The following is a 26,517-nucleotide window of genomic DNA, read 5'->3' as shown; positions in this document are numbered from 1 at the left end:
TCTCAACATGATTCATAAAGCAATGTGTATTTAAAAAATAGAGACCGGCAATTTTATTTTAAAGATGAGATAAATACCATTGAAATAAAAAACACAATTAGGTCAGAAACAGAGCAGGTCACATCTCCTGTGTCAATCAGTAGTGGGATCAGGAGAAAATGAAAGAGGGAAGGCAGACAGGAAGGAAGGAAGGAAGAAGAAGCTAGAAATAAAAGTTAAATGGTCTTTTATCTGTTATAATGCCACAGAAATGCAATATAGAAATAAAAACAATAAATTGTTAGAGTTAGCAAAATGGTCAAAAAATGCTTTTCTTCAATCTCACTGTTGAGTACATTATGGAAAATGGGGTTGGTTGTGACCACATTGTTGGTTGTGGTTTTTTTTTGTGTGTGTGTGTGTGGGGGGGGGTTGGTTGTGGTTTTGTGTGTGTGTGTGTGTGTGTGTGTGTATGTGTGTGTGTGTGTGTGTGTAAAGAGAGATTCATAGATTCATAAAGATTCAGCTGATTGTACTCAAACCCTTTGCAGTGCTTCTCCTTTCCCTTCCTGACTCCTCCTTCATTCCTCTCTCCCCCTCTACCCTCTCTTCCCCCCTTCCCACTAACACATATCAAGGACTATAAGTATCAAATAGTTCAAGTGACCAAGCTGTGCACTTTTTAACTAATGGTTCTGGCGTCATATAGAGATAAATTAATGCATCATTTTAAAAATTCTGTCACTTTTTTGGTGTTACTATTTAAAACATCTAAATGATCAAGTAAATGGAAGTCCTTTTCTTTTCTATAATACCCATTAGTCTTTTCAAGCATCTTTCCCTCTGCCTCCTTATCACCAGATTCTTATAATAATATTTTTTTCGAGGGTAAGGCATCTAAATTTAAGATTTAATTAATTGAGGAACTCTTAATGTGTAAAAAATTCTTCATTCAATGTAGATTAATAAGTCATCATCAAATGAAATAATATTTTAGTGTTTAGCATCATGTTTGTCTTCTCTTCATCTGTAATATTTGTCTTAGAGAATTGCCTGTGATTCAAAGATTAGGTGAATTGCTTGTCATAATACATTCATGTCTTCTCAACACCAAGGCTGGCCCTTTATCCAATGCACTCACCAAAATTATTAAAATGAAATCTTGATGTTTTTCTAATTATTTACTAGTTATGTAATTTTAAACAGCTCACATAATCTCTTTTCATTTGGCTGCCCTAAATTATAAAATAGTGAAGATCAAATTTGATAATATGTAGAAAGTATTTTATTACCCATAAGGTGCTATGTATATGTAAGCTATCATTATCATTATTGTCATCAGTTGGATTTTCAATAGCAAAGCTAGGATTTCCATAAGAACCTCTCTTTGTGACTAATGCCATCAATAGAGAAGAACATCTTTCTCCCTTTGTTTAAATAAAAGGTTGCTTTGATGAAAATTAAACCCAAATCTTTATGATGTAGATAGTGTGTCTTTCATTTTCATTGATGTGATCCTGAATAATTGTTTGACATAGTGAGATATACTTCCTCCAAAAAGTGTGACCTAATAATACATATTTATTGCTCTTAATCACTCTCTAAGATCCAAGTCCACTTTAGTCTCCCAGGGCCTTCAAGGTCATTTGGAATTATGCCTTCTTCACACATTATTGGTTAGGAGTTTCTCTTCATTTTTCTCCAAATTCTGATGTTGTTTCATGATAAGGCACTGACCCACAAAATTTTAAAACTTTAACAACTAGTGAAATGGCCAGTCACAACTTAGCTCAATATCCACTTTCTCTATGCTCCCATATATCAAGTTTTGTCTTTGGGGTAAGCCCAGCCATCCAGGAGTTTGCAAACAGACTGATTTACGAATTGTCAGGGATCTATCCCTGAAAACACCCCAAACTACCAGTCCTGACTAATAATCATTCAATTTATCTCTTAGCTCTTCATTTATTTTACTACTCTTTGCATTAATTCAATTATTCCAATCACAATACTAATTCTCTGACCATATTCCACTCTCTACATACTCCATAATATTATTCTCTACATATTTCTTTGGTCAGTTCTAGCACCACCCTGGCAACAAAGCATCAAGAAATTGTCTTGAAATTCTTTCACAGCCTGAAGAATAATTAGTGGTTACAGGCAGCTTCAAGTTACTTTTGCCTTCTGTGTGCATGATAGGGTACAATTTCTAGGAGAAATATAGCAGTAATCCTTAGATCCCCAGACTTTAGGAGTGCTATTATTCTAACAATCTATTTGTCAATGATCCTAAAGTCTCCTGGCTTTAGAAATGCTATAGTATAGTCCTAGAAACATTGCCAGATAACAGTCTGTTGGCCAGTGATACCAGGGTTCCTGAGAGAAATGGTGAGGTGCATAACAGACTATTTCTCAACCCCACTTCTAAACCATAAAATTCAATATTAAGGTACATCAGACCACCCCTCCGCTACTCCCCAGTTTTATTTCTAAGCCATAAAGTTAGCATATTATTGACATGAAGAACTGGATCTCTCTGCCTTTTCCTATAAATTTATCTTCTTTCTCTTGGTTCTTTACTAAAATCTTTTGGAACTTAGCCTGTTTTAATTGGAGTTACAATTATATTAAATTTTGCCCTTTGACTTGAAGATTTGCAAGCCTGAAAATTCTTTTGGAATACCTTGCAACATCAGTCTGCAACCCCAACCTTTTAGGGGTCTCCTTTTGAATCTCAATATGCAGTTGTCTATTTTTCAAATTAGGCATCCTAAGAGTGTAACATTATACAGTATAACACCTCTATATGGGTTGGTAACATAGAAATAATCATAATATAAATTACGTATATGTGTGTGTGTGTTTGTGTTTTGTACTAAGTGATAACTTTTTAGCAGGAAGGTTGATTCCCTATTGACAACCACTCCCTTGATTTTTAATTGTTGATAAAAGCTGCTACAAGCATTTTTATACAGGTATATCCTTTTCCCTTCCTTTAAAAAAAATCTCTTTGAGATATAGCTTCTTTCCACTTGTAATAATGCTAATACCCTAAATCAAGCTTTCATCTCCTTTAATGTTAACTACTCTAATGATCTTATTGAACTATTGGTACCTATTGGAATATCTTAGTACTACCATAGTTGTACCAACCTGCTATAGTGGCACTTCTTGGTCTCCCTACCAGTCTCTTCCCTTTCTAGTTCATTTTCTATTTACCTGTCAAAATAATCTTCCAAAGCACAAATCTGACCATGTCACTCCTCTGTATAAAAATTTTCAGTCGCTTATCATTGTCTCTAAGTATATAATGAAAATTTCCTAGCTTAGCATTTAAAACCCTAAATCATTTGGCTCCCATCTCCCTTTCTAACCATGTTTCATACTATTCCTCTCTATAAACTCTTATGTTTTAACCAAACTGGACTTGTTTCCCAAACTGATTCCCCCATTCCTGCTCAATGTGTATTTGAATACATTGTTCCCTCCAACCTGGAATGAGCTCCCTTTTCATCAATACCCATTAGAATCCTTGTCTTCCCAGCAAAGCTCATTTCAGAGGCTTCCTCTTCCATGAAGTCATTCATGGTTCCTCTCCCTCCACAAATTACTTTGTATTATATTTACCTTTATACCCATTGTGCTTCTCCAAACTTTAATGTAAGTCCTTGAGGTCAGGGACTATTTTTTGTCTTTGTTTTCCTTCTTTGAACATTGTGTCTTCTTTGTATATAGTAGATGTTTAATAAATACGTCTCAGTTCTCCATGTGCTATAGTGAAATTCCTAAAGCATAGATTTCCCTACATTATTCTCTTAGTCAGAAAAGCTCTGCCTCTGGGATCAAATGTGAACTCCTTGGTTTGGCATGTAACCTGGCCCCAATCTACAATTTTCTAGGTTTACTGTATATTCATATACTTTCTTATCCTGGCCCTTTTGTTCCTCCCACCAAATTTCCTCTTCACATCTCTAGACTCTCCTGGAACACACTTCCTTTTCTCTTCCTCTTTGAATCCCATCTTCTTCTAGAAATCAGGATCACTTGTCCTCAGGATTTTCCTAGCCTTTCCCCCACCCCCAATTATCTTATATTTATTTTGCATAAATTCTGAATGTGTCCCGAGTCCCAAAGTCCATTGTGATGGGCCTCCTTCCTTATTGGTGGAGATTTTAATGCCCTGACATACCAATGGGCTTTAGTACTTGGGTCATACTTGACTTAATAAATGCTTATCTCCTAATAGAATTTGAACTCTATACAGACAGGGATAGTTCATTTTTACCTTTGTTCCCTTGGCATGTATAATTAAACACCTGGCCCATAGTAGCTGCCTAATAAATGCTTTCTAATGGATTGCTTTGTGGTGACTTCAGTTGAAAAAATATATTAGGCAATCTGAGAGTCTGATTTAATGTGGTCAAATGAATGAAACTGAAGAGAGTGATAAAAGGCTTTAAAGCTGTATCTTGATTCATTAGGAGAGGGCTTGAACCATGGGATTTCCACATGCTCTAAGAAATCAATAAAATTCCTTTCTTAAAACACACACACACACACACACACACACACACACACACACATACACACTCTAAATACACTACCCCTCCCCCAATCACTATCGCCTAAGATGGTTATTTGAGCATTGAGCCCATTTTGGCTTTCATTTAAATCTGTTATTTTCCTAGAAGAGATGCTTTTAAAAAGAAAACTTCATTTGGTTTTGCTGTATTACCAAGTAGTCAGCAGATGGCACTGTTGCAGATGGTCTGGCTTTTTATTTTACATTTATTTATTTATTTATTTATTTTGTGCTTATCTGAATGCTGTAGGCATGGAAGCATCATTTAGGAGCTATTTATTTTAGCACTAATATAGATCTCCGCCTGAGTGTTTTTAATTCTGGAAATATCTTTTGGCTCTAAAGTTGCTGGTTATGGAAAAACAGGCACCAAAAAAAGAAAGAAAGAAAAACAGGCAGAATGAACATGTATAGGAGAATCAGAAAATCTGGTTTTTAAATCCTTATTCTTAAATCTAGCCTCTTCTGGGCTTCAGGTATCTTCCTCATTTCTAAGACAGGGCAGTTGAATTTTGGGTCCATGAATTTTGTCTTTTTAATATTTGCATTTCAATATAATTGGTTTTCTTTATAATCCTATGTATTTTATTGTTTGTACTTAAAAACATCATTCTGAAAGGGATCACCAGGTCAAAGTGGTCAAGGCATTAAAAGGAAAGAGAATGTAAAGAGAATTGGTATTTATTAAGTGCTTACTATATTCAAGGATTATGCTTAGTGCTTTACCAGTATCTCATTTGATCCTCACTAAAACCCTGGGAGGTAGATGATATTATCATCCCCATTTTACAGTTGAGGAAACTGAGGCAGACAAGACTTTCCTAGAGTCACACAATTAGTGAATACCTGAGACTTAGGGCTTTCTGATTCTAAGTCTAGAGATCTCTCCACTACTATACCAAGCTACCTCTAAGAGGTTAAGAGAAGAATTAACATTAGCTTATAAAAGGTTAACAAAACAGGATAAAACTCTTGGATTAGATAATTTCTAAGGCCTTTACATCTCTGAACCTATGAATACAGTAGAATGATACTCTCATCTATGTTATTTGCTCAACTGTCATCATGAAAGCAGGACTTATCCTTTTTTTCTTTTAGCTCTTCATATTCACAGCCCATCTATGACAAAGGCAGAAGGGGAAGACAAAAGGTCCATGGGGAACAGCAAGGACTCAGAAGTCCAAGGACTTGTTCAAATTTCACTTCTGATATTTACTACCTGTGTAACTTTCAGTCAACAAACATTTATTCAATCTTCTAATATGTCAGATGTGCTAAATAATGAGAACACAAGTCCCTTCCCTTAAGGAGCTTTCATTCTAACAGGAAAGATTGAAAAGAGAGATAAAGAAGGGAAGGGGAATGTACCCACCAAAGGAAATGTGAATAAAGAGAAACTCCTGTAGAGCTGAGGCAGAAAGGTGACCTAAAGAAGGAAAAAAGCCATGTTTGGCCAGGGCTTCCTCCTTAAAATAGGGAAAAAGGAACCAGCCAATCAGAAGGTGAGGCCCCATGGGAGGTTCAAAAGGAGACCCCAAAAGATTGGGGTTGCAGACACAAGATGTCTCAAAAGAATTTGCAGGCTTGAACCCATCTCCAAGTCAAGGAGCAAAGTTTATTATAATTGTAATGCCAATTGACGCAGGATACGTTCCAAAAGGATTTAGCAAAGAACTGGGAGCAAGAAGATAAATTCATAGGAAGACAGAGAGATCTGTTTCTTTATGTCATGCTATTTTATATGTGATATGCTAATTTTATAGTTTACAGGTAGAATTGAGAGTAATCTGGTATGTACTTCACCATTTGTCTCAGAAACCCTGTTATCTAGGGTTTCTGGCCAACTGACCAACACATTGTTATCTGGCAGTTAGCAATGTTTCTAGGACTATACTATAGTATTCGTAAGGCCAGGAGACTTTTGGATCCTTGACAAACAGATTGTTAGAACAAAAACATACCTAAAGTCTGGGGGGGGGGCTTAGGATTACTGCTATATTTCTCCTAGAAGCTGCACCCTATCAAGGATACTACTAATAGAAGAAGCAGTTAGGGGGCAACAGGAGCTTGTAGGTTAAAGAGATTTTTATGGCATAGTAGACTAAGCCCTATGGAAATGAATCTATGGGGCATCCTAGAGAGAAATAAAGCTTTGGACCAGTAATTTAATTTTCGGGGCTTAACCTGTAAAATATGGAGCAGAGCTGTGGGTATATGTAGGCATATTAAATGGCTTCTACTCCTTTTCCAATTCTAGATCTATGATTCTACAATTCAACTTTGTTTTTAATCTCATGGCACATAGAATGGCCAAGCATCTCTACCCTTCCATAAAAATTACATTCAAAAATCTGTTAAGTTTTTTCCCTGTTTAAGTAAACAATGCAAACATCTAATTTGAGGACTATAGTGTTAATTTAGTCTGATTAATAGTGACTCAGAAAAAAATGGTTTTTGGTGTTCTTTTCAGGAGGTACATTCAGTGTACAGAATCTTAGCTGCAATTTTGAACACTGGAAACATTGAGTTTGCATCAATTTCTTCAGAACACCAGACAGATAAGAGTGAAGTTCCCAATTCAGTGGCCTTGGAAAATGGTAACTATGTGATGCTCAGGCCCTGTGTTTTCCCTAGTGCATGTTAATGATGCTACTGTTTCTGCTATGGCTGCAGCCGCCCTAGCTGGTGGCAGTTTCTGACAGCCTTGGGCTTGGGCCCACATCTGGGTTCTGTTGTGTTCCAGCTGCCACCCTGCTTAGTATCAGCTCAGAGGAACTCCAGGAGGCTCTCACCTCACATTGTGTGGTCACCAGAGGGGAAACCATCATCCGCACCAATACTGTGGACAAAGCTGCTGACGTTCGAGATGCCATGTCGAAAGCCTTGTATGGGAGGCTTTTCAGCTGGATTGTAAATCGCATCAACACGCTGTTACAGCCAGACAAAAATATATGGCAAGTCTCTGTGTGTGTAGCAGGGGGGAGGGGAAGAGGACAGAAGAAGGGGATGAGAGGGAGTAGGATGGAGGGAGAGGGGGGAGACAGATGGAGGGGGAACAAGAAAAAGGCGAGGGAGGGAGGGAAGCAGAAGAAGAGGGAATGAGGGGAGAATGGATGGGGGAGTGAGGGAGAAAGAGGGCAACAGAAAAGGAAGAGGATGGGGAGAAAGGGAAAAGGAGTGAGAGAAGAGAAGGGGAAAGAAAAGGGGAAGGAAGAAGGAAAAAGGGGGAAAGGTAGAAAGAAAGGATGGGGGAGAGAGTTTTGCTTAGAAAATAGCATTATTGATTTTTTTTTCCCCCAGGGAAATGTAACATACACATTATTTTGAACTTTAAAACAGGAATCATCTATTCTTGATTTTTTGTAAGACAGCTGGCTATATCCTTATTTATAACAAGTTGATGAGGTCTCATTCCATACTGGGTTTATTCCCAAGGGAAGCATACTACTTATTCTTTCCAAGTTTTTAGGGCAATTGTCCTCTTGGCCATTGCTATTATTGTTGATCTTTCATTCTCAAAGAGGATCATAACATCAGGGAGATGATGCCTTTTTAAGCTAAGGTCTTTCCCAGATCTCAGTTTATCTGAGACAATACCCATAGTCTGTCATTTAGTAAAAGGTGAGAAACAAATGCCATAGGAGTAAATAAGAGTGAGCACAGTGCAGCAATATGAGGGTTGATCCTTGGAGTGATATCTTAGCTTTATGCTTCTGGGCAAGTTACTTAACTTCTCAATACTCCAGACAACCCCAAAGACTATAAAATAACTGAGTATCTGCTTGATATATGTATCTGCTGATGAAGTCATAATTGTAGATTAAAGAAAAGAAAGAAAAAGAAAAGAAATAGAGTGAGAGCAGGGGGAGGAGAGAGAGACAGAGACATATATACCAAGTTCTATTTAGCAGGGTGTCTGTTCTTTCTGTGCATGTAAATACAAATGCACTTTATTTGCTGTTCAGAAGTGCTTCTTCTTTGTGAGAGATGTCATGCTTATTTCCCATGTAGTCGTACAGAGCGTGGGATGAATGTTGGGATTCTGGATATCTTTGGATTTGAGAACTTCCGGAGAAATTCCTTTGAACAGCTCTGCATAAACATTGCCAATGAGCAAATCCAGTACTATTTCAACCAACACATTTTTGCACTTGAACAGGTAAAATTGAATTCTGAAATAATTAAACATGATAATGAAAGTAATAGGGGTAGGAAATGGTAAACTCCCTCCAAATTACGTATGGCCCAAAGCAAAAATTCTGTTAGAGAGAAGACTTTGGAGAAAATGGGCTGGCTAATGAGGAGATTCTGTTTTTAATAGAAAATTTTTGTCGAGAACATGTAAATAGTCTAAAGTTAGCACAAATAGAGAAGTCTAGATCTCTTTAGAAAAGCAAAAATTCCCTACTTGTATGGAACTGGTGCAAGCCAATGATTTATATATTTCTTCAAAGCAAAATGCCTCCATTTATGGACTAATTCCATGGATCATAGTCTTTCCCCTCCATTTAATTAGAAAATATATATTATCTAAAATGGAATTGATGAGCTGGCAAATAGGGCCTAATTCCTTATTATTCTCAACACCCCACCAGTGTCCTCATGACATAAATTGTTTTGCCCTCAAAACCCACTTTTGTCACCTGTCTTGCTCAGTTTTAGGGCTCCATAGAGGGAACCTATTGTATTAGAATGTGTTTAGTGTTCTACAGATGGAAATTGAGTCTTGTAAAGCTGGTAGGAAGTAAAACAGAAGGCATTAGGCACAGGATTTAGCTGGCTACTAGTTTCTTGCTTTTGGTATGTCTCAGGGTTGCTCTTTTCCCTAGCCTAGATAATTTGCCAAGACCCTTCTCTGGAATATCCTTTCTTTTTCAAAAAGCAATTTGGTATGACAACAAAAAAACATTCTGACTAATCTTGCAGTAACCATTTTGCTGGAAGAAATGTTGCTGAGATACTCATAAACTGGTTATTGGTCAGGCCATCCTCAAGACCTAAAGTAAATACCAAATGTCCTTTGGTCCAGCTTTGGAGAAAAATGTGATAGCTTTCTTCAGTTGTTGTGGCTAAATCTGCCCAGGGCTCCCTCCTCTCCTATTCCCTACTGCCAACTCCCAATTTTATCTCTTCCCAGTAAAAAATCTTTTTTTGTCTGCATCCACGAGAAATTAAATTCTCCCTCTGAGGCTCTTAGGCTAGATTAATCCCTCCATTGCAAGAGAAATCTTACCTTCTGTTCTAAATCAAATGCTTAATGGGAAAAAAAAAAAAAAAAGGTTTTCTTCTCTCTTCAACCTTCCTATTCTTCTAGCTGTTCTCTCTACTCTTTTTTGTTTGTGTTCTTAAAAAATGCACAGTCACCCTCTCCTGGGAGAAATAGACAAGCATCCCCTTTTTATCTAGAATCAGCTGTTTGCTACAAGTCATTAACAGATAAGAGTCAAGCAAACATTTCTGCACACAAGAGAGCATACAAATATCAGTATTAATTTATCACAGAAAGTTTAATGTCATTGCTCATTAGAAATTTGACCGGGATAATGATAAGGACCGTATGGTTCCTGTGATTTCATTGATATAAGGTACTCCTAAATAAGGAAGCTCCTCCTACTTATGTAGATTGGCACATTTCCTGAAGGAGTTGTTTGGGACACTAAAAAGTTAAATGACTTCCCTAGGTATATCAGTGTGTCAATGATACAATTTGAATCCTAGACTACCTAGTATTGAGGTTGGCACTCTGTTTGCTCTGCTGTACTTCCTCTTAAAAACTTCATAGCAAAATAATATGTTGTTTGTAATCTGACCAGTCATATGTTGGGGTGTGGGGAGTGGAGGGAATGGGGATTGTGTGTATTCATACTAAATTTTCCAACAGATGGAATATCAGAATGAAGGAATTGAAGCTGCAGTAGTGGAATATGAAGACAATCGACCTCTTCTGGATATGTTTCTTCAGAAACCAATGGGATTGCTTTCTCTCCTTGATGAAGAAAGCAGATTTCCTCAGGCAACAGACCTGACATTAGTTGGTATATATTTTTTCAAGAAAGGAATACACATTGAGTCCAGAATGTGGCATCTGTTCACATCCTTAAGGCAAAGGGGATCTAACATAAAGCTTTACATATCCTATAATTTTGTCAGCTAGTAATGTGTGTATTAGATGCAGCCTCTTTTAAAATTAATTAGAACATTTAGCAAGTGACAAGTAACATTTGTACTCTACTATCTCCCCAAACTTAGCGTGTATAAAATTGAACTTATCTTTTCCACCCATCCACCTCAAATCCTTCTGACTTTTCTGTTTCTGAAAATGTAGCTAATTGAATCCCAATCACTAAGGTCTGAAAATCATGTTCATCTTTGACTCCTCTTTGCTCTCCCACACTCAGTCAGTAAATCTCATTGTGTCTTCCCTTAGATCTAGTCTGTCTTTTCTAAGAATAGTGTGACCCAGTAATAAGAGAGCCACCCTCCAAGTCAAGATGGCATCCATCCAAGTGCTTCCACTGATGCCTACTGATTGTGTAACCAGATGCAAGTCTTTCACCTTGTCTTCTTGAGAAAGTGCTGATCTGCATGGGTAAAGGGAGTTTCCTTATTGGAATTCCCTATATCAATGAAATCATAAGTTCAAAGTGATCTCCTGTGAACTGATTTTTTTTTTAATTAAAATTAAAAAAAATTTTTTTTAGTATAACACTGTCTATCTTCCTGACAGGAGCTTAGTAAATACTTGATGATAGACTCAATGAATGAATGAATGTTTCTATCCTTTTCCTTACTGGGGGAGGTTATTCACATAGCAGATTGCATTCCACATTTTTTTTTTGTGGAAAATATGTTGTTTTGTGAAAAGTCTGTTAACACTTCTATTAATTTCCCTGAACACCTATAAATCTTGCATATAATCATGATGAATTAAAGCCCACATTATCTTCATCCCCTCAGGACAGATTCTGTCCAAAAGCAAATTGGTGATATTCTTGTTATTGTAAAAACATTTGTGGAGAGTTCTTAGAAAGAGTAGGAGAAGCAGCATACTGGGAAACTAAAAACTCTGGGAGATATTGCCTTGTCAGATGCTTAAAAGGGGGATGGAGCAATAAAGAAAATGCCCAACACAACCACTCATCTTCTCAGTGTAGGGAGACTCTCCCAGACTTATCCCTAATTCTTTAGCTTTTGGCAGGCACCTGTGACTAGGAAGACTGATTCAGACACTCAAAGATATTTCATGCTGTGGTTTGCGTCTGTCTTTAAACAGATAAATTTGAAGATAATCTGCGATGTAAATATTTCTGGAGGCCTAAACGAGTGGAGCTCTGCTTTGGCATTCAGCACTATGCTGGAAAGGTAAAAGGTGTTTGATTGTTATTGGATCTGAGTTTAACAAGAGATAAGTGGCTACATTGCCTTGTCTGTGAAGCTTGTAAAATTGCTTGCAGATTTCTTTCTTTTTTAATTCTTCTTGAAACCCTAATCATAACTCACAAATTTTCACAGTGGGATTGATCACAAAAGTTGCCTCTGGCATAGAAACAGTTTTTCCTAGGGGTGGCCTAGAGAGCTGCCATCTGCCTCTTACCTGAGGTATTGCCTAGAAGTGACAGCTCTCCAGAGCGCAAACATACTACATCTTTTCACAGTGTGTTTAGCTGTGAATGTTCAAATTTTAAAGTAATTCCGGAATGTGAATGTGAATAAACCTGGGAGGGTTGATATAATTTTAGGCGAGACCTATAGGGGACTGTAACATCCAAATAAAAAGCCAAGAAAATTAATTAAATGTCCAGATGTTTATTCTACCTCCTACACCAAGCATCAAAATATTTGGAGACATGGAATCATAGATTTTGAGTAGGAAGAGACATTAGAAGCCATCTGGTCCAATCTTCTCACTTTATAAATGAGGAAACTAGAGTATAAAAAACTCATTGACTCACACTAATTCAAACAGAGAGTCAATAACAAGACCAGGATTTGAATGTAAGTCCTTTGATGACAACTTTACTGAACTGTGCTGTCGAATTTTTCTTTAAAATATATTGAAATATAAAAATTTCAATATATTTTTAAGTGGAAGACAGAGTCTTCTACTATATTACGTTATCTTTGTTTTAGTTTTACAAAGAGCTTTGATACCCACAACAACCTTGTAAGTAAGGTAAGACCAATATTATGCCTGATTTAGAATGGTCCTTAATCCTACCTTTCAGGATTGTTATAAAGATCACATAAAAAAATGAACATAAAGCATTTTACAAATCATAAAGCTTTATAATAACGATAATTAGTATAATAATGATGAAATTGAGACTTTGGGAATATATAGGTTATTTTCAAGACTTCCTTCTAAAGGGATAAAGTACTCAGATGGCACAATAAGATGTATTTTCTTTTAGACATAGCCAATGCAGAAATTTCTTTTACCTTTCTGTACATATTCATAAAAGAGGTTTTCTTGTTCCTTCTCTCTCAATTAGGAAATGGGAATGGGTATAGGTAAAAAAAAAAAAAAAAAAAAAAAAAAGATTATCCTGCTTTGCTGTGGACCAACTACCGTGCTGGGCATCAATTTAAGGGGATACAAAGATGAATAAGGTAGTGTTGATCCCCATATAGCTTCTACTTTCATAGCAGGGATAAGGTAGACTTATCACATAAGAGAGAACATGAAATATCTATCATAACACTGGTTAAAATAAAATACTCTACATTTATGTGGCACTTTCAGATTTGCTAAGGACTTCACACAGGTTATCTTATTCCATTCTCACAATAGTATTGTGAAGTAGGTGCTAATATTATTCTGACTTTATAAATAAGGAAGCTGAAGCTGAGAAAAATTATCATACATCCAGGCTCATATAGCTAGTAAGTATCTGAGTCAGAATTTGAACTCAAGCCTTCTTGATTTCAAATGCAGTACTCTTTCTACTATGCCAATTATCTTCCCCACTGGAGAGGTAAAAGGAGATTTCATGCAGGAAATAACATTTAGTTGGATATTATAGGATGAGAAATTTAGGAATTTGTGAGGGAAGGGAGATGGAGGATAATATTGGTATGGGGAATGATATAAACAAAGAAAGGGAGAAAAAAAGTAGAAAACTTGTATTTGGTGGGAAACAGTTCATTTTAGAGTTTTAGAAAAATAAGTAAAAATAAAACTTTAGGGAAGTGTTGCAAATATCCATGAGTGTCAAGATAAGGAGTTCACTTTTTTTTTCTTATAAGCAATAAGAAAAATTTTAAGATTTACATATAATTGCTGGCCACTCAGTCAGCAAATATTACTTGAATTATGATTACTTAATTACCTCAGCAAGGTCTGTTTAAGAGTCCTAGAAAGACAATGATAAAATTAATATAAAGTGTTTTGTAGAAATTTTTAAAAGTCCATCACAATGGTAAAGGCCTGTAATTTCATCTGTTAAGGGGCCTGACACTAATAAATCTCTTTAGCTTTGGCATTCTGAGCTGCACTGGGCTAAGCTTATCAAGTGTCTATACTAATTTCAGTATCATTTTGGTGAGCTCCTAACAGAAAGAGGTCATCAGACTTCTTACGGAGGAACAAACCAGTCCAGGTCAGAAATGGAGCAGGTCAAAGTATCTATGCCACTCAATACTTGGATCAGGCCTGTGGATAGCCATTGCACTTTTAGCCTGGGTGAGGTGGTAAGACAAAGGAAAAAAAAGGAAAAATAGAAGAGAAAAGAAAGAAGAAAAAGAGAAAGAAAAAAGGGAGGGAGAAAAGAAAAAGAAGAGAGAAGAGATAAGAAAGAAGGAAGAAAAAAAAAGAAAGAAAATAGAAGAAAGAGAAAGGAGAAATTTTTAAATGTTATGTCCAGATTGCTCTTTAAAATATATAATGTGATATAAAAGTTAATTTTGCATAACATAATTAAAAACAAATTGAAAAGAAATTCTAATATGATTTTGTTTTGGATCCCTAATCAGAAGCTATGTTCTGTTTCTCCCTGTTAAACACATCCTATATCCTCAATATCAGTACCCAGCTATAATAATAACTCACATTTATATACTGCTTTAAGATTTAGAAAGCACTTTTTCACATAGCTTTGAGGCAAATGGTATAAATATCAGTATCTTTATTTTACAGATGAGAGAACTTAAGTGCTAAAAGGTTAAACAACTTGCTTTTCTGTATCTGAGAGTATTTATCTATACTAAGGAGCAGCACATAGTAGAATGTCCTTGGGGCTCTACTAGTCCCTTACTTACTGAAGTGAGACAACTAGCAGTTGTGTCCAAGGTCACATAGCTAGTAAATATCTGAGGTCAGATTTCAACTCAGGAAAATAAATCTTTCTGATTCTAAGCCACCTAGCTATGTGGAAGGGGTATTATTGTTGTTATTCCCATTTCAGATATAAGAAACTGAGACTCCACGAGTTTAGATGACTTGCCTATAGCCACATAGCTTCCAAATGTCAAGGATGAAATTGAAATTTAAGTCTCTCCTGGCTTCCTCACAACACCATATTGCCTCTAAAAAGTAGTGATAATAGTAGTGGCAGTGGTGGTGATTGTGGTGGGAGCAACAATATAAGTAGCTAAAGCAGTAATAGTAGCAGTAGTAATAGTAACAAGAATAACAATTTATTTCTGTACATAAAATAACAAGGTAGTGCAGAGACTAGAATTTTGGTATAATTAGTATAAGAAATTTCTTTTTGAGCAAACTCTTTCTGCCAATTCAGACCAGCACATTATCAGCAACTGCAACATTGTATGGTTGTAACTTACCCAGTCAGAATGTGTGAGAGGTGGGGTTTGAATCAGGTTGTCCTGACTCTGAGTTCATCCTACATGTTGCAGTACCTGTCCTTCGGTGTAACAGGTCTCTGACAAGAAATGAAGGTGAAGGGCTTGTCAGGAGCTACATATCCACTGTGCTTTATTTTGGCTCTCTTGTCCAGATTTAGAAAGCATAGCTGCACCAGGTTTGAATTCTCTTCAGAGGTCTATCTTTATCTACTTTCTGTCACAACTAATTACTCACCTTAGGCAAATTCACCCCATTACTGACGGCAGGCAGCTTATTTTTTGCTTATTTACTGTTTCTGATGCAGGTTTTATATGATGCTTTTGGCTTCCTTGAGAAGAATAGAGACACGTTACCTGCTGACATCGTCATGGTCCTAAGAACTTCAGAGAACAAACTTGTTCAGCAGCTCTTTTCTATTCCATTAACCAAAACAGGTATCTATTTGTCTGCTAGTCTAGTCTGAGCCACACTGCTCAAGTGGTTTCTATTAGCCTTGTTGTTCTGCTAAACCTTCTAATCCTAGACAGTGATTTCAGAGTAAAAAGTCATTCTTACAAATGGAGAATGAAATTTGAAAATTGCCTTGAAGATAGGGAAGGTCTAGAGGAAGATGGTGGGGTGAGTGAGGAGTGGGTTTGATGTGAAGTTTCTCCTGTTCCAGAAATAACATTCTAAAAAGGGATTCTTTATAGATTTGACTTTTAAAAAAGCATTTGCCATTTTCTTTTCTTGACACAGTGGATAGAATGCCAGTCCTGGAGTCAAGAAGACTCATCTTCTTGAGTTCAAATTTGGCCCTCTGACACTTATTAGCTGTGTGACCCGAGCAAGTAATTTAACTCTGACTAGGTTTTCTATTCTATAAAATGAGCTGGAGAGGGAGATGATAAACCATTTCAGTATCTTTGTCAAGAAAACCCCAAATAGAGTCACAAAGAGTCAGACCTGACTGAGAACCAACTGAATAACAAAAAAATACATATATGTGGATATAGCCCTAGTTTTTAAAAAATCCTGTTTATCATTCAAATTCCTTTATAATCTGCTGCCCCAAACTTTCCAATCTTCTCACATTTTACATTCTCCTCACTCTGTACTGCCTACTACACCATCTTTGATCCCGTGACCATGGCCTTCTTTCTATTCTTCAAACAAGACATGACATCTCTCAACTCACAACATTTTTACTGTCTATTCCCCATATCTGAAATCTCTCCTTCTCTTCCTCTCAGGTTTCATCTTCTTTTAAATCCCCAGCCAAAATTCTACCTTTTAAAAGAACCATTCCCTAATCCTTCCCTTTTTGGGAGGCAATTGGGGTTAAGTGATTTGCTAGGGTCACACAACTATTAAGTATTAAGTATCTGAACCCTGGATTTGAACTCAGGACCTCCTGATTTCAGGGCTGGTACTCTATCTATTGTACCATTTTGCTGAGCTTCCTAATCTTTCTTAATACTAGTATTTTCCTTGCATTGGTTATTTCCAATGTATCATGTCTTTGTCTTGTTTATGTATTATTGCTTGTATCTTGTCTTCCAGATTAGATTATGAGGTCCTCAAAGAGTAGGACTGTGCACTTGGCACATAGAAAGTGCTTAATGAAGGTTTATTGAATGAATGATGTATTTTAGATGTGGATATACAGTTGGTCCTCATTATTCTTGGATTTCATATCTGTGAATCACTTACTTGCTAAAATTTATTTGTAACCCAAAAATCAATACTTGTTGTGCTTTAGAGGTCATTCTGAAATGTCATATCTTTCAGAAACTCTTTTCTGACAAATCAAAAGTAAGATTGTGGATGCCTTGAGGCCTATTTTCAAATAGAAAATGTCTATTATTTCCCTTCCATTTTTGATCCCACAATATGGATTTTTCCCTCTTTGTATACATAGAAATACTAACCCAAGTAATGCAGCCCAATAGGTCTATGATCCAGTAGAAATTGTCTGCGGTAGGTATTTTTTAAAATATTATTTTATTTTTTCCAATTACATATAAAGACAATTTTCAACATTCATTGTTTTAAAATTCTGAGTTCCAAATTTTCTCTCCCCCTTCCTTTGCTTCTTTCTCCCTAAAAAGATCAACATTTAAATTGGTTATGTATGTGCAATTTTGTTAAACATATTTCTATATTAGTCATGTTGTGAAAGAAGAAAGAGACCAAAGGGGAAAAAATGCACATATACACACAAAAGTGAAAATAGCATGCTTCGATCTGCATTCAAATTCTATTAGTTCTTCTTTGAATATGGATAGCCTTTTGGAATTGTCTTGGATCTTTGTACTGTTGAGAAGAGCTAAGTTATTCATAGTTAATTATCACATGGTATTGCTGTTACTCTGTACAATGTTCTTCTGGTTCTGCTTGCTTTATTTTGTACCAGTTCAGCTAATTCTTTCCAGGTTTTTCTATATTCCACCTGCTCATCATTTCTTATGGCACAATGGTGTTCTATTACATCTGTCCACAGAGTAGGTGTTCTTAACATTTTTTTATGCTATGGATGCTTAGGCATTCTAGTGAAATCTATTCACTCCTAATGAGCCATATAATCCTGAGCAAATCCCTTATTTTTTGTTTGTCTCAGTTTCCTTAACTATAAAATGTGAATAATAATACCACATCTCCTTCTCAGGGTTATTAGGAGGATCAAAAGTACAAAGCGAAAAAATTTGAATCATCAGACTGCACATTTCCAGCTGAGGTCAAAGTGATGATGTTCCATTTTCTTGTTTCAGCTCAAATAGTATAAATGAATATCTTTTTCTTGGTTTAATGCCATTTGCCTCACATTTTTGTATTTTTTTGTGGTGGTTTCATTATTTAAAGTGATTCCCAAGTGTAATGCTGAAATGTTACCTTGTGTTTCTAAGCATAAAAAGACGGGACATCCCTTACAGAGGAAATATATGTGTTAAAAAAAAAGCCTCATTCAGGCATGAATTAATAGTGCTTTAGCTATAAGCTGAGTATTAATGAATTAACAATACAGTACATCAGAAAAAGGAAGAAAAAATTCACCAATTTGTACTTGAGGCTGCTCTGGAAAACACTAACATAAATGTTGAGACTAGAGGCTTACAGGAAACTAACCCTATATTTCTCCTAGGAGTAAAGGTTCAGTATTCACTTATTCAGTGAGATGATTTTATAGACATAATTACTGTGAATAATGAGAATCAACTGTAGTTATAGAAGCTGACACAAATACAGACAGATACAGGAATGATGGGGTGATCAAAGAAGTCCTTGCACAGCTGGCCTAAAATACTTCCAATGTAGCTGGGCATGTGCACTCTGGCTCCATGGAGAGATATGTTCTGGTCAAGTTCTACAAGACTTGTACAGCTTCGTTCCTTATCAGTCTCTGTGACTTGATGACTGAATTGAAGATTGTCTATTGATCTTGAAAGTACTACCCATTCATTGTGATATTAAAAGAGAAAAGAAAGGCTCATCTACACTCTCTTTTTCTTCTCTCTTGAAATTCTGCCAGCTCTTCCTTGGTGTTCCAACAAGGTAAAAAGGAAATTTCTCTCTCCTTTCCCCACCTAGTAATCTTGGCAGTGAGAACATATGCTCAGAGTTGCCATGGTCTACATCTATTATTTCATCTAAATAAGCACCTCCCTCAACTGGTGCAGAACTTTGCCTACTCTGAAACTTAGATGAGTTGTCCATAGTCCTAAGAGATTAAATAATTTGCTCAGACTCATACAGCTAGTAGATATCAGAGATAAGACTTAAACCTAGGATGTCCCGACTCTGAAATTAGTTCTCTATTCATTATGTAGTCTCTCTTTCTGTCTTTGTATGTATTGTATAACATATGGTATGATATTATTGCATTATGTAGCATATAATTTCTTTGAAGCTGATAAGTGTTCCTGTACCTAGTGAGTTGGAAATTGATGGTTGTGATTCCCCTGGATTGATAGGATTGCTTCTATTGCTAAATTGCCCAAAGGATCTTCTGTGCCTTCCTTTTTTGTCCATTTTTACAAAGTTATCCATGTAAATTCCACTAAGGTTTTACCATAAAGCCTAATTGAGGTGTCCCTGCCTTCTCAAAAGCTGTGCCAGGGGAATATATTCCTGGGTAGATCCTATGAAACTGAAAGGGCTTGGAAGATTGAATGTTGTCTAGAACTGACTGAGCTGAGGTCAGGGAAGTTTGCAGCAGGGAAAAGAATTTCTTGGTTGAAATAATATTCTTATTTCACATGAGAAATTTATTTAAAAAGATAAACTGAGGCAAGTTTCTCCAAGCAAGGTATTATTTATTAATGGACATTTGTTGTCACTTCAGTCACACCCAACTCTTCTTGACTTTAGATCCAGCATCCTGTTCGTTGTGCCTTCTAGTTGCCCCCAACAGGGGTATGCAACCTGATAATAAAGAATAAATGGTTTGCCTCCATTTATGCCAAAGATGCCAAATTAAAGGTGCAAATCATTTTATAAGCATAGAACAAAAAACAAAACAGAAACCATATTATTGGCCAGTATCACAGGCATGAGGGATTATAATTGGTTACATGAAAGAATGTAAACATAGCCCACATGTGGGTTGGAGACCACCTCTCTCCATCTCTAAGGACTGTTTCTAGAAATTGTATGGATCACAACTGCATTCTGAAGTTACTGAAAGACCCCAGACTCCTGTAGATTAGATAAGACCACCTTAATTGCTAAAAATGGGTCCAACTTCTCAAGGAGAATCCACAAATCTACAGGAAATAGTAATGTTTTATGGAAGAACTGAGATCAAGGTTTTTCTTTAACTTATTGTTATTGTGGGAAAGCTTAAGTCTTTGGTATCTAATTTCAGGGAGAAAGGCGACTGCACATTGGAATTGATGAGCTTCTTCACTCAGAGACAAAGAAGAGCCTTTAGATTTGTTACATAAAATATAGAATATAAGTCACAGAATAAAAACCAACTATAAAATGCAGGATCAAGAATTAATTCTCACAAGTACTTGGTGGTTACAAGGTACCATTAATGTGCAGGAGGTAACAAATGTGAGACTTGAAGCCTTGATCTTCTTGCCTTAGGAACTAGTCCTCTATCTACTAGGCCATGCTGTCTATCAAATAATGTGAAATCTTCCTGAAGTGTGATCTTTGCTGGTAGGCAGAGCAATGACATGTTAAAATATTGTTTTTTTTTACTTTATGTTAAGAAGATGTTAAACATGTAAGATGTCTCAAATGCCAAAACTGTGAGGAAAAACTCCCTTTAAAGTGATCATTCAGAAAGATTACTGGCTTCTCCCCCTAGAAATTCCCTGACCCCCTCCTCCAAAACAAAAATCTTGTGGGAGCTGTAGTGGTTTCCAAATTCCAAGGTGTAAATCTTCACATTGAAAATTTACCATTGGGCTCTCTGGAACACATAGGAGCTGGCTTTAGTACACTTCTGTTTATAGGCAGTTTTGACATCCTCAAAGGCTGGTTGTCAAGCATACCACAAGTTTCACAGAGCAGAGGAACAGTTTCCTCAATGATCTTGGGCAAAAAGAAATTTTCTTAGGGTATCTCAAAATGTCTTGCATATGGCAGGTACCCAAATATTTGTTGATTTCATTTTAATTTCATTCTACCAGGAAAAAAATTCTCTTTTATGGAGTTTTTATTTAAATGTTCTCTGATACAAATTCATTATGATATTATCTATTTCTGTCTTTCCTCCTCCTCTTCTCCCCACCAAAATCCTCCTCACTCTCCTCCAAAAACAAAACAAAAATCTTGTGGGAGTTGTAGTGGTATTGGATCAGCTTCATTGTCCTACCCTCCAAGATATAAAAGTAGAATTAATTATGGGAGCTTTAGAATAATTATACTTTGCTCAAGAAAGAGAGGGGGTGGGTTTGTGAACTAAAAAGACCCTTGCTCTTTAAAGCTATTTAGTCTCAAGTCTCAGAAGTGACATTGAAGATGCATCCTTAGCAGTTATTCTTGTTGCTATATTTTTCCTTCCTTTACAAAGTCACTCTCTTTTTAACAGACTGTATCCCCAGTACCTTTTTGTAAAAATATGTGTTTAAATTCCAGTCGTATTTAGAGTGAGAAACCCACCTGAAGTAACTCATGTGAATTAGGGTGGCAAAAAATTTGTATTTTATAGCAAGTGTACAGCTTTTCAGTTATACACCTGTTTATCTACATCTGTGATCAGATGTGATTGGTAATCAGATAAGTAAATGTGGAATTTGAGAATAGAAGATAATGTCATGTTGAATTGATTTACCAAGCTGTTGAATTCAGGAAGAATATCAAGTGTTTCTTATTGAAGGTGGTAAAAGGAACAAAGGAGAAGGGAATGTTGTAAGTGATTAGGACAAAAAATAGATTTAAGGGTCAAAAGGCAAAGGGAAATGTAGAATAATAAAAGATAAGGTAAAGGAAGTTTGAAGTTCATTAACCTCAAAGGGAAACATGTGTGGGTGATAGAAAAGTCAAGAGTATAGCTAAGTAAGAGTGGAGGAGTAGTTTATGAGAATTGAGTAGATTGAGGAAATGAGAAGTTAAGATATGTTTGTTTTTTAATTTTTTAAATTAAAAAAATATATTTTATTTTTCCAAATACATGGAAAAATAGTTTTCAATATTCACCTTTGCAAAACTTTATGTTAAAATTTTTTCTCCCTTTCTCCCCCTCCCCAAGACAGCAAGCAATCTGATATAACTTTAAACGTATATACTTCTTCTAAATATATCTTCATGTTTATTATGCTGTGCAAGAAAAATAAGATCAATGGGGAAAAAACATAAGAAAGAAAGAAAAAACAAGCAAACAAATAACAACAACAAAGGTGAAAATACTATGCTTTGATTCACGTGCAGTTGCCATAATTCTCTCTCTGGATATGGATGGCACTTTCTATCTCAAGTCTATTGGAATTGCCTTGAATCACCTCATTGTTGAAAAGAGCAAAGGCCATCACAGCTGATCATCACATAATCTTTTTGATATATGTACAATATTCTCTTGGTTCTGCTCACTTCACTTAGCATCAGTTCACTTAGATAAGTCTTTCCAGGCTTTTCTGAAATCAGCCTGCTCATCATTTCTTATAGAGCAATAATTCCATTCACATATCATAACTTATTCAGCCATTCCTGAACTGATGGGCATTCACTCAATTTCCAATTTCTTGCTGCTACAAAAAGGGCTGCTTCAAACATTTTTGCACATGTCCTTTTCAAAATTAGAGTTAGAGTACTGAAAAAAATTTTAAAAACATAAATACATATGGTAACATGTCATTCTGTTAGAGCCATTTTAGTAGAGATAGTTCACCCAAGAGAGAGGCCCAAATTTCATTCAAGAAGAAATTTCCTCAAATCTCTAAGAATCAAGAAAACGTTGAGCATCTGTATTTCATGTGCGAGAAAAAATTGTGTCCTAAAGTCCTTTCTTTCTATTCTTGGAGTCAGCCTTTTTGTTCACATGGGTAAACAGTATTGAATCATCATTCTTCCCACCAAATTAAGAGTCTTGCCTAACTAGCTGCTCATAAATGTCTCAGGGTTAAAACCAACATTCAACAATGACAGGGTATAAGAGTTCTGAAAAATTGTCACAAATCATTGGCCTATACACAGGTCACAAGTTTCATTACATTAATCATTTTGTCTAATTGCACATTTAATCTTTCAGCAGAGGTGCAGGATAACTGATATCAGTAAGGACCTCCAGGTCTTTGCTTTTCCTCGAAAGGGACTCTAATTGGGTCAAGCTTCCTTTGATTTGCTGAAACATGAGACTCAACTTTTTCTGCCTATAGAGCCAACTTCATCTATGCACAGGGGTATATTCAGAATTTTATCTTCTGTGGCTATATCTGGAAATAGTTGTATGAGTGCTTTTTAAAAGGAGGGAGAAAGAATCCCTTTTTCTCATTGCTTTTTCTCTCTTGAAATCACTGGCACTTACTCAGATTTGTGTATCCTAAAAGAGGGAGGTTGCCAGATCTGAGTTTGGCAACTGACAGGGAAAGGAAAAACTTGGCTAAGCACTACAACTATGGCTTGCTACCTTTGCCTTATTTCAGGTCTGAAATAAAATTAAAATCAAGTTCTTAACTTTCTCTGTTAAAAAAAAAAATCAGGGAGTCTATCACTGGCCTGGCCTCTACCCTTGGCTTATGACAGTTTGAGTGATTTCTGGAGCTTCTTCCAGAAAAAAAAGAAATTAGCAATGGGAAGCAATGGATAAAATTTCCTTTTCTTCACTTCTTTCAGGCCTTTAGACTATTATATAGATGACTTCTTCCCTTGGAAAACAATTAAAGTAATTCCAGTAGCTATGTGACCTTGTACAAGGTCACCCCCTGTATCCTGGGCCATCTGCCAGTCATTTAGACATTTGTCTTGCCATTAGATTGCAGAGAGTCTGGAGGAGAGAATAAGTCTCATGACTTTGTATGGTTATGCCTCAATTAAACCTAATATATGTGCAAGTCAAGATACATTACCCTCATGATGTCATTGGTACTTTTTGAGAACAAATGACAACTTTGTACAAAACACTTAATTTTTCCTTATTTGTAGAAAGAGAGAACTGGAATAAAATCCCATCTAATTTGAAATGTCTGTGTTATATGTACAATTGTTTAGTGGAAAAAATTCATTAAAGCATAGGAACATAAAATGAGATCTGGGACGCTGATCTCTTCAATGTACAGATGAGGGTAATGAGGTACAGTGTCAGTGCCTAAATCTCAGTCTTCAATACATCTTATCCCCACCCTACAAATCAAAGTAAATAAAATTTTCAATTTGGTATTTGTAGTATTCTGAGAAATCAGAATAAGGCCTTCTTCATAGCTTAAGAACTTCTATTTTTCCAGCTTTTGGTAAAATCCAACACTGTTCAAATTCATGAACACTAGATGGTGCTGTCCCAGAATTAAGAATTTACTACATGGTCCCTACTGTTGTGATACTTACCTTAACATCAATAAGGAACAGGAACAAAGAGATAAAAATCAGCTTTCTTCTTCTAACCAAAAGAATTCTTTCTGTTGTCATGTAAGTTGTCATGTCATATCTGACTCCTGCCTGGAAATGATTTTGTCCTGCAAGCTAAGATGGCGGTAAAAAGAAATGAATAGAAGAAAAAAATTTAGTTCTAAAAGACAAATACTATGGAGGAATGTTATAGAATATGTATACCTATATTTATATCTATATCTATGTATGTATGTATATAGGTATATAGATATCTATCTATCCATATGTATTTAGATGTAATATATATACATTTTTCATATATATGTATATATACATATGTTTTCATATATAGTTTAACATATTCATAAAATATAATAATTCCTACTCAGTTCTCCCCCAAAAAATGGATTATATTTAAGATGTCATTTTAGAATAAAATATACTGTTGGGTTTTCTAAAATAATTTTAGCTTATAATTTATCTCATCTTTACCTTTTTTTTTTTTTTTTTTTTGCAGAGAATTGAGACACTAATTTGTATTGCCGTATACAAGCTTTGTAACCTCTCACTTCAAAATCCTTACCAGGTTTTAAGCATAGTACAAAAACAATATTAAATTTCTGAATTTTCAAATCACTTCCATATCCTGTATTTTCAGTGAGAGCATAAATATAACTTTTGAAAGGAAAGTGGGAACTACTTGAAAGAAAGAGAATTTGCACAAAGTGAAACAGCATGCAATTTCTCAATCATATATAGTTGATGTAGGGAGGAACAGCACATTTGCCTTCTGGAAACAAAGTTCTAAGTTTCCTGGAGTTTAGGAAGAAATCTGTTTCATATCTTTGCTGTAAGAGAAAGCCATTAGGGGCACTGCTGCTCTTTCTTATCTTATTTTCTTTCACTCTCTGGTTTTTGCCACCATGCTTCATCTACCTTCTCCCTCTGTCCTTGCAGTCCCCTTCTCCAATTGGTGAGTTCTTCCTGGAACCCCCATTCTAAGGACAAACCATACTCCACTCTCCAGACTGTCACTATCTGGACTTCTCTTTCTACAACCTTTTTACTTTCCTTTTATGTTGTATTATTTCCCCTCTATTAGAATTATGCTCTTTGAAAACAGAAACTGTCTTTTTTTTTTTTTTTTTTTTTTGCTTATGTTTATATCTCTAGGGCTTAACAAAGCATCTGGCACATAGTAAGTATCCAATAAAAGTTTAACTTGGTTTGACTTGACCTAAACCCTGAGTCTTCTTGAAACAGCTTGTCACTATAGCTCCTAACAAAGTTATTTTCCAAACTTCTATATTAATAGAGCTAAGGGGGAAAAGCAAGGAGGACCAATTTTGAAAGCCATCAATGAGTTTCCACCAAAAATTACTAAAATCTTAATTCTACAGTTGGATAAAGACCACAACTGGTTGCCTTTAGAGATAAATTGATGTTGTTGAGGAGAACCTTTCATTAAAGTGTAAAAGAATGGTTTCTTTTCACTATATAGTTCTTATGATTGTATTATTCTAATTTCTGGTTTTCAGACATAGGTTTCTTTTTTAAAGTTTTTTTTTAATTCAGTTGCATTTTATTTCTGGGGCAATAGTCTTTCCTTTTCCCTATCCCTGCTCTTTTGTACTCCTTACCTGCATTGAAAAAGCTAGAAAATCAAAACCTTAATAAAAATATATAGTCAAGAGTTACTCAATTGGCAATGTCCTAGATAGATAGATGGACACATAGATAGGTAGATAGATAGATAGATGGAGATAGATAAGAGTGATCTGTACTCTTAGTAAATCCCCTTTCTATCTGAAGTAGGTAAGAAAGACATGGATTTCTGTGGAAAATACATTGGTTCTAGATTCAGAAGAATTGGTATCTGCCAATTAATATTTCAAGGCCTCAGTTTCCCTACTATAAAATGAAGGGATTGGACTAAATGACTTCTGAGGTTTGTCCCATAGCTCTATAACTATGATCATATGATTGCTTCTCTCTCAAAGTACAATATCACTAATAATTTTCTTTACTAGTGGATCTAAAAGAAAAAGATAATACTTTTTTCACAGCAGAAAGCTTTTACTTTCTTGTTTGAAGCCCATTACATGAATTCAGGTATAGAGAGATTCCCTTATCTCTCATTCCACCTTACTCTTTCTAAATATCTTAGAACAGTGTT

At 35.8% G+C, this 26,517-nt stretch overlaps 1 protein-coding gene across 1 annotated transcript in view; it reads left to right on the top strand.

Moving 5' to 3' along the window:
- MYO3B (myosin IIIB) overlaps positions 1-26,517 on the top strand; it is a 601,952-nt gene that overhangs the window by 244,869 nt on the left and 330,566 nt on the right. Inside the window, exons 16-21 of the mRNA XM_051990668.1 lie at positions 7,035-7,161; positions 7,308-7,518; positions 8,576-8,723; positions 10,446-10,599; positions 11,838-11,926; positions 15,673-15,802. Of these exons, the coding sequence (XP_051846628.1) occupies positions 7,035-7,161; positions 7,308-7,518; positions 8,576-8,723; positions 10,446-10,599; positions 11,838-11,926; positions 15,673-15,802 (859 nt within the window). The remainder of the gene's footprint in view (positions 1-7,034; positions 7,162-7,307; positions 7,519-8,575; positions 8,724-10,445; positions 10,600-11,837; positions 11,927-15,672; positions 15,803-26,517) is intronic.

The sequence above is a fragment of the Antechinus flavipes genome, chromosome 3, assembly GCF_016432865.1.
Source record: "Antechinus flavipes isolate AdamAnt ecotype Samford, QLD, Australia chromosome 3, AdamAnt_v2, whole genome shotgun sequence".
In the NCBI taxonomy this organism is placed as follows: Eukaryota; Metazoa; Chordata; class Mammalia; order Dasyuromorphia; family Dasyuridae; genus Antechinus; species Antechinus flavipes.
Note: the sequence above shows the minus strand (reverse complement) of the source record. Positions and strands in the feature narration are given on the sequence as shown.